This window comes from Mus caroli, unplaced genomic scaffold (assembly GCF_978045245.1).
Source record: "Mus caroli unplaced genomic scaffold, Mus_caroli_1 scaffold_6, whole genome shotgun sequence".
NCBI lineage: Eukaryota > Metazoa > Chordata > Mammalia > Rodentia > Muridae > Mus > Mus caroli.
Window position 1 is genome coordinate 36,122,294 of NW_028227261.1, and position 13,594 is coordinate 36,135,887.

General features: G+C 47.8%; 1 protein-coding gene across 6 annotated transcripts in view; it reads right to left on the reverse strand.

The window, feature by feature from the left end:
* Positions 1-1,451: 1,451 nt before the first annotated feature.
* Positions 1,452-13,594, reverse strand: part of Scmh1 (Scm polycomb group protein homolog 1) — a 112,254-nt gene continuing 100,111 nt past the window's right edge. For 4 of the 6 annotated variants that reach the window (XM_021160806.3, XM_085839012.1, XM_021160808.3 and 1 more), the window contains 5 exons: positions 12,328-12,519; positions 8,667-8,861; positions 6,320-6,385; positions 3,364-3,506; positions 1,452-2,519 (listed from right to left, as the gene is read on the reverse strand). In XM_021160806.3, coding sequence (XP_021016465.1) covers positions 2,394-2,519; positions 3,364-3,506; positions 6,320-6,385; positions 8,667-8,861; positions 12,328-12,519 — 722 coding nt within the window. In that variant the 3' untranslated portion in view covers positions 1,452-2,393. The remainder of the gene's footprint in view (positions 2,520-3,363; positions 3,507-6,319; positions 6,386-8,666; positions 8,862-12,327; positions 12,520-13,594) is intronic. The other 2 variants (XM_085839010.1, XM_085839011.1) reach the window with 1 other exon arrangement.

Below are 13,594 nucleotides of genomic sequence, written 5' to 3' on the forward strand. Positions count from 1 at the left end.
GCTAGCCATCTTGAGGGACAGAGCTGAGGAACAGAGAGAGCTATCTGCTGCTTGAGTGACATGCAGCCTCTGACAATGTGGCAGCTAGTTCCTTGAGGGCAAGTCTTCACTTACAAAAGGACTTTTTATCATTATTTGAAAACTGATTTATGCCGGGCAGTGGTGGCACACGCCTTTAATCCCAGCACTTGGGAGGCAGAGGCAGGTGGATTTCTGAGTTTGGTCTACAAAGTGAGTTCCAGGACAGCCAGGGCTATACAAGAGAAACCCTGTCTCAAAAAACCATAAAAAAAGCCAGGCGGTGGTAGCGTACGCCTTTAATCCCAGCCAGCACTTGGGAGGCAGAGGCAGGCGGATTTCTGAGTTTGAGGTCAGCCTGGTCTACAGAGTGAGTTCCAGGACAGCCAGGGCTACACAGAGAAACCCTGTCTCAAAAAACCAAATAAATGAATGAAACAAAGGAGAGAGAGAGAGAGAGAGAGAGAGAGAGAGAGAGAGAGAGAGAGAGAGAGAGAGAGGAAGGAAGGAAGGAAAAAGAACCTTGATCTATTACTGTGCATGATGTGGGGGAGGGAGTACAGAGGACAACTGTGGAGTTGGCTCTCTCCTTCCTACCTTTGAATTTTGGGGATCAAACACTTTTTACTGACCAAGTCACCTTGTTGGCTCCCAGATAAATACTTCATCACACACTTCCCTCCTCTACTTCTAGTGACCCTGATTACTGGGAACAAGGGGAGACCACAGTGACTGACTGGTTCAATCAAGTAGCTGTTTGCCTTCCTGAGGGCAGCCATTTTGAAGGCATGCCTGAGCCTTTGTTGCATGTAGGGTTGGAGGCAGAAGCTTGGGCAGGGAACTGCAGGGAAATAAAAAGGCAATAGTGTGCAGGTAAGGAAGAGGCCTAGCTCCACAGGGTGGCCGGGTGAGGCTCTTTGAAGACTTGGCCATGCCTGCTCCAGTCGGCCCCACAGCTCTCACTCCCAAAGCAGCAGTGAAGCTTGGTGGCTCCTTGGCTGTTATCTCAGTCATCCTTCTTCACCTCCTGTAAACCTGCTCCCACTGTAAGCCTGCATGATCCTTGAGTGCCAGGCCTTGCTCAGTACAGTGGGTATCATGAAGGCTGTCTGTATTGCCTCTTCTCACCCCACGAGGCGGAGGTAAAGCAGCCTATTGAGGCTTTGGAGTTGCTATCTCTTGGGTTGCTTCTTGGCTTGATGAAACTACAGTGCAAATGATTGCCAACCTGACAGTGAAGCAACTGGGAGAAAGCCTGGGGCCTGCACCATGCTGAGTGCTGTAGGCACTTGGACAGTAGCCTGCTCTTTGGGACTGTGAGGCAAGAAGAGTTCCAAAGGATGATCCTGCTCAGGCTCCTTGTTTTACATGTGAAAGAACCAAGATGAAGTGAAGGGGTAACCTGCTTGTTGAGTGATTTGGATATCAACTGGTTAAAAAGACACGGGCATTTGTATTGGTTTTTATTTATAAACAAACGGACACAAAATAGTTCAGATGGCAGTGGGGGCAGCAGTGCTGCTGACTTGCTTAGGAGGAAAGCACAGGAGCTAGCAGAGGGCAAAACTCCTCCAGCCTTGAGGTCCTCCTCCCACCATTGGGGCCCCATGACCTAATTGCATTAGGCCCCATCTTTTGCAGCAATTCTGACCAGGGCAGGGAGCTGTGGGGGCAGGATGAGGGGAAACTCCATCAGAGATGAAGACTGGGGCTACAAAGGACCCAGTGTAGGAAGAGAGACCCTCACCTTTTGCTCAGTGAGCCAAATACTTTGTCCATTCCAGAGAAGAAGTGCCCTAGGGCAGTGTCTTCTGAAATAGGGCCACACTTCTCTGGAGAGGCCCTCTTTGGACCAGAGGATGGTCTCCCTTTTCCAAAAAACTGTTTGGTGCAAGAGAAGCATTAAGTCCAAATGCCAGAAGCAATAAATTAGCAATAAGAAAGGATCTCTTTAAAAAAGGTCTGCACCGTAAGTTCAGAGTCTGGGGATCCAGTGAGAAGGCATGAGCTGGGGGCCGTGGGACACTATGCCAAGCCCAGGAGGTGGCAAGGGGCCTGGGTACCAGGGCCTTTCAAGGTCCTAGGGCTGGCATCTTCCTCATCTCTTGAAAGGTGCTCGTCTAAACTTGTGGAGAGAGGCTGGCTAGCCTTGAGAAATAAATAGAAGGGCCTGGGAGCCACAGCAGGCTAAGGGGAAGAGCAGCACCAGCCCCGGGCCCACTGTTCCCTCCTCAGTCCTTCATGGAAGGACACATCAGGGCAGGAAGGGTAGCAGTGGTGGCTTTCCAGCCTCCTAGAGTCCTGAGGTCACCCAGAGCCCTACTAAGGTGCCTGGGAGCTGGCTGGCGGCTTCCTGGGAGAAGAGTGCCTCCTGTTCAGAACTTGCCCTGCTTCAGCCGGTCAATGTGAAAGGAGAGCTTGAGGGCGGGCCCCAGCTTCAGGCCCATGTACTTCATCATCATGTCACTGCGCAGCAGGAGCAGGGCCTTGCCATCGATTTCCTGGGGGTGGGGAAGAGCAACCATCAGAGGTCTTCTTGGTGGAAGACCGTCCAGAGCAGTGTTAGGCACACAGTGCAGTCAGGCTGCTGGGATCCTGAAGCTTGCCCGTTCCCTTCCCTGTCACTCTGAGCACCTTCTCCCCAGGCAGGTACTGTAGGACAGGTTATTTCCACCGTGCTCTTCTCTGCTACTGGGGGCTGCTTTCCTGTCCTGAGCCTCTAAAGAAGGCTGGGCAGACACTGGCCCTCAAGATGCACTGTGCACTGAGCCCTCTTGAGGCAGTGGTGACCTTTAGGCCTGCTCTGGACGGAGCCTCTGCAGACCCACCTACCTAAAAGATTTAATAGTCAGTGACAGGGGGTAGACTTTATCTCTGTGACCACAGGAAGAATGGCACCAAGTGGCAGCAAAGGTAGGGAAATGGATTTGAGCCCAAAATTAGGGTGTGGTCAGAGCAGGAAGGCAAGAGCAATGCCTAGCCACGGAACCAAGTGGTTTCTTGGAGGGAACACTGGGTTCACAGTTCAGCAGAGGAGAGGACCATGAAGACGGAAGCAGGGGTCGCTCGCATAGGATTCTTTAACTTGGGCTGAAGTCCCTGAATCTCATACCAAGGCAGACATGGATAAAACACCCTTGAGAAAGAGATCCCTGTAACCTGGAACTGAGCCCCACCAGGCCATAAACCCAGTAGGAATGTGGCTCAATGAGAGCCTGTGCTAAGATTGAGGTAAACCCAGGAAGCATCACTTGCATTATGTTTCAGTGGACACAGAGCAGACAGCCATGCCCTCTGAGATCTATTGGTTAGAGCACACACAGGAAGTCAGACAGAGGCACCTACATGTTTTCGGAAGAGGTCAGCATGGGATCCAAGCTGCGGATCGGCTTCCCGGACAAACTGCATCACATCCTCCACTGTCCATGAGGAGGGGTCCCGGCCACTCAGGCGAGGGGGATCTCGGCTCTCCAGATGTCGATCTGACCCTGAAGGACACAAGGGCACTTAGCACAATGCATGGCCACTGGTCACCTGGCACACTCCATGGCCTCCGAAGTGACACTCATAGCAACGTTCAAATGCTAGGAGATGCTAGGAGGTTTCCCAGGGAATGAAGAATGTTTCCATAAAGAGAAGTCACCACACTTCATTCTGTCCAGCTTTTGGAAATTTTACACCAGGCAGTGATTCACACTAAACCCAAGGTAGGTATCAATACAAGGGGGCTACTCCTGAGTTTGGTGGTGGGACAGAAAGAAGCAGGCACTTACTTTTGCTTTGGGGACTAGAGATAAAACTGATAAAGCATACTCTGGGTCCTTTGCCAAGGGTTGAAGAATATGTGGCTTCCCTACAGTTCCATATACTAGGGCAGAACCAAACAAAACACAACACGATTTTTGCCTTGGCTGCCAGGAATCTCAATATTAATTTAGGACCCTGTTCTGTTTATAGCTTTTATCTCAATTGTGGTTGAAACACAGCTCTTCTTTGTCCCTGTGTGACTTGGTATCTGGTTATTTTGGTCATCCACTCTTGTATGTCTTTGCACGTGGGTTCCCTTTTCTCCTGCAGTCTCTCCATCTCTTCAGGCAAACTCTAGCTTATCTAAGGAGGTTCTGCCTCCTAGCACCACATCGGTTTCAATGCTTAAAATAATTGGTCCCTCAAAGCATCTCCTATATTGGTTACAACCTATTCTGAAGACAGCACATGTAGACACGTAACTACCTGGTAGCGTAGCTAAGACACATAAGCGAAGAATGGTATTCTTTATCTATCTTCTCCTGAGGCTGAGAACCTCCTCCTGCCTGCCTGTCTTCATTCTGGGTCTTAGGGCTAAAGCACAGTAGCAGGCACACCTGACCTTTCCTTTTTTGTCGAAGGTTAGTAGAGCATCAGCAAACCCTTCCAGCTCGTGGTCAGGCACTGAGCAGACAAGAGCAGAAGTGCTAAGACAGCAGATGACTAGAGGCAGCCCCTGGCACACTCCATGGCCTCCGAAGGAGCTAAGACTGAAGTGGGAGGGTGCTCTGCAAGCTTGTCACTTTCCCCTTGACTAACAGTCCTTTGTAATGCCAAACATGAAACCAGTGCTGGTACTCTGGAGTGGAGGCATGGTTGAGCAGTGAGTGGTGTACGGTGCAAATGTGCCCCATTTGGACCATCCAGCTGATGCCTTTAATCAGGGCTAGGAAGTATGTGTGTTTGTTCACAAAGAAATACACATGCAGGCTTACACACATATACATTGCACAGCATACTGTTAACTATGTTGTGTTTTCCCCAAATTCCTATGTTGAAATTCCCAACCCTCAAAAGTGATTATATTAGGAGTTTGGGCAGAGTCCAAATTTAGTAAAAAGATCAGGGTTCTTTTTATGAAGGAAGCCTGAGGGGATACCCACCCAAGTCTGTGGGTTAGGCGAGGCTCATCACATGACAGATATGCCAACACCTTAATCTTGGCTTTCCAGCTTTTAGAACTGGGAGAAATAAATTTCTGTTGTTTGCGAGCAACCCACTTTATAGTAATCCTTATAGCAGTACAGAGGAGCTAACACTTTACATACTGATACTATTAAGTATTTATATTTGTCAGCACCTCCATTAGAATATAAATTCAACAGGGCAGGTGGCAGGAGTTTTAATTTATGTGATAACCAGAGGGCCTTTCATGAAATGACATCTGAGCAAAGACTTGAAGCAGCAGAACAGTTGGCATGTTTAAGGGTATTAGGAAGGGAATGAGGGAGAAACAAAAGCATGAGGTGATGTGTGTGGCGTGTGTGCTTACTGAGGGGAAGAGGGCGGGGTGGTGAGGATAGGAGAGAACCATGTCTATCACTGACAACTACTGACTGTGCTCAGGTAGCTTTGAAGATGAGTGATGCACCAACCCAGGAGAAGGCTCACGTGCAGTCTGCTGAGAATAGGTGTTCAGGGCAAGGGGAGTCTTGGTGATAGCCTAGGCCGCAGACACTGGCACAGTGTACTGCAGAGGTAGTCAGGAAAGCAATTGACGCTAAGAACAGCAGTCTACAAGTTAGAAGACCTACTGTTCTCAGATTCTGTGACTTCTAAAACAGCCCTTGAAGGAGGGGTTAACCCATCTTCAGCACTGAAAGGAGGGGACTGAGGCCTAGAGAGGTGAAGTGACTAGCTTAAGACTACCCAGCTGAGCCGGGCGTGGTGGCGCACGCCTTTAATCCCAGCACTCGGGAGGCAGAGGCAGGCGGATTTCTGAGTTCGAGGCCAGCCTGGTCTACAAAGTGAGTGCCAGGACAGCCAGGGCTACACAGAGAAACCCTGTCTCGAAAAACCAAAAAAAAAAAAAAAAAAAAAAAAAAAAAGACTACCCAGCTAAGAAGGAGATGAGTTAGTGCCTTATCCTTGACTTGCCTGCTCCCTTTTCTGTAGAGAGCTGACCTCAGGGCCCTCACCTCCACACTCAGGAAAGACAAACTATATTAGTCTGAGGATGACAGGGTCAGGTAGAGAGGATCTATAAGGGAGCAGGGTAGCACACTTATGTCTGATCTTCTGAATTAACGAAATAAGACTCAAATTCTTTTTTGAGATAAGCTAGAGCTCATCAGGTAGAATCCAGCTTCTTCATGCAGGTTCTTCATGTACAAAAGAGTTGAGTATAACCTGGCCCATGACATGTTTAAAGAGGGGAGAGCTGACCCACAGTGCCATGTGCGCTAAGGAGGGGAGAGAGCCTATCACAAGGCATCCCTACTGGAACCAGACCCTGCCATGGTGGAGATGAAAATCACAGTGACTCCCCACATACCTGGGGAATGATTTAGTTTCCAAAATGACTCCACATCCCTTCTTTCCTTTTTTCCTTTTAACACTCCTGTGGAAAGACCAGGTTGACATGAGACTTTCCATTCTTCACGGGGAGCACTTTGCACATAGAGACAACTTATCCATGTCTCAAGGCAAGGAAACTGAGGTAGCCATGTCTCAGCTACAGCTCTGTGTGACAGCTTTTTCTACTTCATTTTGCCCCCTGCTAGGATATAACACAGGGAGCATGTCTGTCTCAGCCTCATGAAATCTCTCTTATAAAGTCACCTTTCACTTCTTGTTACTGCAATCTTTTTATTTTATACACTTTACACACTCTGTGCTGAGGGAGGCTAGGGTTTGAGGACAGTACAACCTCCTGGCTTCCTGTTGGTATTTCTTCATCACCTTCCTATGAAAGTCATGTGTTTCAGAGGCTAAACTCATATCCAACCATCTGTTCTTTTTGAACACTGTTATTTATCAATAAAGCTCTGTGTTACATTCCCATATTAAAGAGGTTTTTTTGGTGCATAGCTCACTATTTTGTCCCACCCTGTGGGGCAATCCATTCAACTCTCATACCTCCAGTGACTTTCACCTCTCTTCTACTTCAGATATCTACTGCTAAGGTATCTCTCTGGTGTTTATCAGCATTTGGAACAAACACTTCAGAATTTTAACCATGCTCTTCTCTGATACCAACTGGTCATCTTTCTAGCTCTCTCCCAGAGCTGTTATGTTACAATGCTTAGCTGCCAATGATCCCCACTAAGCTCCTCTGGTTCCACTGAATTCTTTATGCACTGTCCTCCTTCCCGGTTCTTGCCTTACTATCACACCATACAACCTTGATTTCCAAACTGTCTTGTCTCATCTCCTATAGAAGACTCTAAGAAACAAAAGAAATCCATAGCTTTTAGAAATTAGTCTCTACCCACAGCTGGCCCCTGAGCTTTCTGGCAAACATTCTTTTCTTTATCCACTGTCTTTCATTGTCTATATGATTGGTCTACTCTCTCACCACTCCTAAAGCCTTCCCTGTTCAGTCCTTTCAATGTTCACTGCTAGCAGTCTTCTTCCTGTGTCAAAGAAAGTGTATCTTCCAATCCATCTGCCTGTGCTCTGGACCCCCACTACTTCCCACCATTCCTTTCTTCTCTGCCTTAACCTCTCAGAAGTTCAAGTTATCTATTGGCAATCATGCCCAAGTGCTCTGCTCAATAAGAATTTCTTTGGACTCACAGGTCCTCTCATCTGTCTTTATTTTGATCAATTTCTCAACTCATGGCAATACCCTCCCCATGTCTCTTGATAAGATTACCAAACTACCTACCAATTACTGAGTTGTGTAGATATTCCTCAGGTCTGCTGCTAAACATTCTTGGGAGTGTTCAGCCACCATCCATCCAATACCCCCTTCTCCTCACACTGGGTGCCTTTCCTGCTGCGTAATCCCCGGTTTCTGCTCCCACTTTTCCCACTTGGCCTACTAGGCACCCATCTTTGGTAAGCTGCTCTTCTCATCCCACCTTTACTCCTGGGGACTCATTTACTTGTAAAGTTTCAACAGTAATTGATGAATGGTTTCCAAACACTTAAGCTCTGCACTCTTCCTATGAATCTGACCTGCACTAGCTGCTGTCTGCTGTATATCTCCAAGATGACTCATGCTCCTCCCTCCCTTCCACCTCTAGATCTTTCATAGAGAATGGCACACCATTCAGCAAACTGTATCTAGATCTCTAAACCTAGGAGACAGTCCCCACTTCCTCCTTCCTCACTGTCTTCAAGCTTTTCTAAATTAATCTAGTGAGAAGTTTCTAACACTATCCTAATTTTCAGGCTGTTCTCACTTCGGTTCTGGCCCATTCTTTCTAGTCTTGTCCCTCAAGTCCAGGTTCAAGCCAGCACTCCGTTATTCAGACAGAGTTCTGTTTGTGTCTTGCCTCTGATCACCACTGGTAGACTAGCTCTGCCAGAATGATCAACTCTAAACTCATCAGTTTGGAAGTTTTCCATACTATAAGCCCTAACTCTGACACTGTTTCAGCAATGCCAAAGCCATACAGTCCCCATGAGGCTGATTCTATGCTCTGCCTTTAGCTCCATTCGGTCCCTTTTTGTTCTAAGTCTTTGGCTCCCAATTTATGTTTTTTTTTTTTTAAACCAAGCCCAGAACACCAATAACATCCCAGATGGCTGGGCAAGGTACAAAGGTGAGTATAGCCCCAGTCCTAACACCCAGTAGGGCAGCAAAACTAGTTTCCCTTAGTACTCTTTGATCCCAGGCACAAGGGAAGAAAGGGCAAAGAGTCATGAGGACCGCAGAGCCCTCATCAGCTTACCCTTAGAGCAGAGCCTACGCACAGCAGAGACAGTGCTTAACGGGAGGCCACAGGAGGGAAGCAAGGGCCGATAGCCAGGAGTCCGAAGGTTTTGGGATGTGCTGACAAGGTTGGCAGGCTTCAAGGCAGAATCCATCAGGTCTGAGTGTGTCTCCAAGGACCGGGCCAGGCTATTCCCCAGGACAAAGGTTTCACCTGGAAAATAATAAAACCAGAGTTAAAGGTAGGGACTAGCTTGGAGGGACTGGCAGAGTGCTGGCTCCAGGTACCTTCCTGAGTGGAACAAGAGGCAGCAAGACATAAAGCTCTACAAGGACTCAGGACACCTGTGTATCACTCCTGGCTCCTGGCTCAGGAGCTCAGGACTTGGATTCCTCCCTGGACTCTCTTTCTGGAATTCCTTTTGGCCTGAGACAGTAGTAGTCCTTCCTTTTCTGGAGAAGGACAACTGAAAAGGAATAGAGTTACTTTAGGCGGAAGATAATTCCTTAGTCCTAAGATGCTAGAAAGAGGATAAGGGCTGTGGGAAAGATGCAAATGCTCAGAGGAGGCTTCTGGACGTGTGTGCCCATGCACACACATGTCAAGGCCAGAGGATACTGAGTGTCTTCCTCTAGCATGTTCTGCTTCATTCTCTTGAGACAGGATTTGTCACTGAGCCTGAAGTTCACTGTTTTTTGAACTAGGCTAGCTGGCTAGTGAGATCCCAAGACCTGCCTGCCCTTGACCCCCAATGTTGGAGTTATTAGCACATACAGTCACAATTACTTTTTAATGTGGGCAGGAGGGATTCAAACTCAAATCCTCACTATTTCAGAGCAAGTGCTTTTAATTACTGAGCCAGTAAATCCTGACAGGAGGATTCTTTAGAAGCTGATCAGCAGGACATCCCAGAAATACTCCATGACGCCTGATTAAAAGCCTGTGTGCAGAGAACCTGTCTCTTCAATGCCCCTAGTCCTTTATCTGTTCCACTGACCTTGTTGCACAGAAGCCAGGGAGTGCAGGCGCAGGCACAGGGTAAGAACGTGACTCTGCAGACACTCCGCTTCTTTTACTACACTGTGGGAAACCCTGAGAAGTTTACCCACACACAGGAAGCCTTCCAAGGGCTTTGTGAACATCTGAAAGCCTTTGAGAAGAGGATCTCATGACAATTATGCACCTCTATGGACGATGTCAGACAGCAGGACCCAGTCGCCAGGGTGTGGGTCTAACCTAAACCTCAGGACGGTATGCTGGCTAGTCTTACGCAACTTGATACAAGCTTGAGTTGTAGGATAGGAGAGACTTTCAGTTGAGAATGCCTCCGTAAGATCATTTTGATGGGGGAGGGCCCAGCCCACTGTGTACCATGCCGCTCCTGGGCTGGTGGTCGTGGGTTCTATTAGAAAGCAGGCTGAATAAGCCATGCGGAATATAATATTCTCTAGATTCAGTGGTTCTCTGACCTGCACTTGAAAAAAACTGCTCGGCTGGGCGTGGTGGCACATGCCTTTAATCTCAGCACTCGGGAGGCAGAGGGAGGCGGATTTCTGAGTTCGAGGCCAGCCTGGTCTATACAGAGAAACCCTGTCTCGAAAAAAAAAAAAAAAACAAAAACTACTCACCCACCCACCCACAATGACTGACTGTTCTCTTAGAAGATTTTTGGCAAACATGTCACTGTTGAGAGTTCTAATGGCTAAAATGCCCTTTTTTTTTTTTTTTTTTTTAAAGCTGAAATCTGTCTTCTTACAAATTGTTCCCCATGTTCTACTCTCTGTACTCTGAGTCTTGCCTGTCTTCCCAGGTTCTTCTGGGAGTATTTGTTACCCATGACTTTTCTCCATATTTATTTCCCACCCCTTCCCCTTTCCTCGCTCACTTGCTTGCTACCTTCCAGTAGGAAGGGCTCCAGGAAATGTGGGGGAATGGCAACAAAACAGGTTCAAAGGAAAAGCAAAAAAAAAAAAAGCTACAGGTACTGATGGGGCTCTGCAGAGGGTGGGTAAATAACCAGAAAAATATAGGTGCCAATGAGGTATCAGAGCAGAGGAACAGGCAGGCAGAGAAGACAAGCTACAGAGAAGAGGAGTCAGAAGTCTAGACAAAGCCCTGGCTTGTCTGGGCACAGTTAAAACTACTTGTAAGAAGTAAACAGAAGGCAGGATGCAAGTAGACAACATGCTGAAACCTCCCATGAGGAACAGCTTGGTGGGCAGAGAGGCTCAGAGTTGGTGCAGCCTGTCTGACATGGGGTTGATGGGACTCAGTCACAGCTAGAAAGGGTACCCCTGCTCTTCATCATGACTAGAGGCCCACTGTGGGCATGCCCCCAGCAGCCGCTGAGCGCTGCCGCCACTGTACTTTCCCAGTTCATGAGGGGCAGTGTTCTAAGTTTCTTCTCTTTGTACAGCTCCCTCTCAGGCACCTCCTCTTGCAGATTTCCAGTCAGGCCTTTCATCCGGGAAACAGAGCCCAGGGCTCCCAAATGACAATGGCTGAGAATATTTAACACGTTGTCTTTGTCTGTTCCAACTCCAGCCTATCCAATACAACATTCTAACTGAAGGACTGTTCTTATAGGTTCTGATGTTTAAAAAAAGGCAATATAGAGCAGGTAGTTTAAGAAGTTTCCTCTGAAGAAAAGAACCACCTGAGAGGCATGAGACAGCTGCAGGGACCAGATGTTTGGTTGACATGCAGGCAAAAGGAGGAGTTTAGGTATCTTTTTACCTCAAATCACACAAGCAATCCTCATTTGGGGCAGAAGTCTAGAGGGGTCAGAGGAGACTGGTTGTGTGGCTCTTCCCTGAGTACATTCTCTAGAAGTGATACTTTCGTCAGAAGTCTTTTCATTAAGAGTCTGATGAAAAGACATCAGGAAAGGGAGTGTGGGAGTGAGACCCATGCAGAAGCCCCAGGCACCTTTCAGACTCTCGCACCTGAGACAGACAGAGTAGCCCCAGGCTGACGTACCTCCTCTCTACTTAGGGCACCATCACAGGTGTCTTTTAAAGAACAATTCCTCCCTCTTAACACCAACCTACCTCTCTCTGTTTCGACCAAGCTTTCCTCCCTCCCTCGGTTCTGTGTCCTGTATTCCAGATCAGAGCTGCCGAGCTCCACTCATTCTTCAAGCAGCCTGGGAAGTGCTTAGTCACTGACCTAGCCACGTGGCATCCGCTTTCTCATTGTGGCTCTGGTATGTTAACTAAAAAGTTATTTTCCAGCCTAGTTGGAAACAGCAGGAACTTGAATGGACTTGTTAGACTGGCAATGCTAGAAGTTAGGGCCACGTGCCAAAGGAAAGAATGGATGGCCAGTCAGAAGGAACAACTTCCTCAATCTCTAGACTGAGAGTAAACCTTGTAGCTAGCAAAGGAGAGCAACATGAGGCCTTTGATTCGTACCGAGAGATGTGCTGGGGCTTCTTGGGCTGCACAGAAGGAACCCATAGGACAACTTCTCAAGACAGGGGTCCAGAGGAAAGAGAGATTCTAGAATGACAGCAAAATTCTGAAGACTTAAAGTGGCAGAAAACCAAAATCCCCTAGATTAACCCAGATGTGGCAAGGGTAAAGGGCAGAAACCACATCTCTGGACAGTGGGTGCTAGGCTCGCAGGCGCTCCTGGCTGCACAGCCACAGCTCAGCCCAGTCCCCATCCCAGCTCCTACCTGGTAGGTACCTGTCGTGGTTGTGATTATACTCTGTGGCAGTGAGTGATAAGTGAGTCTGTGTAAAGGGCTGGTTGCCAAAAAGATTATCACTTCGAAGGTTGTGGCAGAGCTTCTCCAGGAAACGGAGGACATAGGTGATGCTGTTGACTGCTGGGAGGTTGAGTGTGTGCTGTTCCCGGTCAAACACAGCTGTGGAGTTAAGTACACAAAGAAGTAAGTTGTACAGCGATGGGCCGTGCCGGCTGGAGAAGCTCAGCTCATGTGTGTCTTAGGCTTGGCAGGTTACAAAAACGGCAGTGCCAGGCTGCTTGCCCACTTTCCCTTGCTCAAGGGCTTTGATTTTTGCCTCTAACTCCAAAGGGTGTGTAATCATGGGAGTGCCAGGCCAGGTCTGTTGCACCCTCAGGGCTCTGGTGTGGTCTGACTCAACCTGTGTAAACAACTACGAACATAATGCTATCTGCTTCATCACCTGGCTGGGCCTCTTTCAGGAAGTGCGCTCACCTAGGGTGCTGTGTTCACAAGAAATCTGCCCAACAACAGGGAGGCTATGCCGAAATAATACTGCTGTTGCTAGCAGCGGCCTAGACATACAATTTCCAATCTACATCAGGATTTGGACAACATTGGGAAATGTTTCACACTTGTTTTTATTTTTACATACTATCTATTTCTATCAAAATATTGTCATAATTTTTAAAAAGCAAAAGGCTCATGTAAGTGTCTTTGAGGGAAGTGAGGAATTGGAAATCTGGGGAGATAAATCACTCAAGAAAGTTTTAAAGAGGAAGAACTCTAGGCAGTAGAGGTGAAGAGCAACCGCAGGCAGTTAGGACGCCTCAGACCCTGCAGACTGCTGCAAAGGAGGCCAGAGAGTGGTCTGGGCCTCAAGACATGGTTTGAATGTATCTGCAGTACCCATCCTCCATGCATCCATTGACTGTCTAGACTTGCCTCTGTAACATTTCTGTTGTCACCCTTCTATAGAGTATGTAGATTTTCTTTTCCACCATTGCAGACATGAGCCTGTCATAGTCTGTTTTCCCTTTTCCTGGCTAGTGTTTGGCAGAAACCTCTGCCACACAGTAAAGGCTCAACAGGTATTTGCTAAAAGGACTATTTGGCTGTTTATGCTTCCTGTCAGCTGGCTCCTTAATACCATAGCAGCTTGCTAAGGGGAAAGGGAGTGGACTATAAGGAAACATTAGAGTAAAGACTGGAAGGCATAAGGTAGGTCAAGCCACTGTAGCTTTGGTGGGTAAAA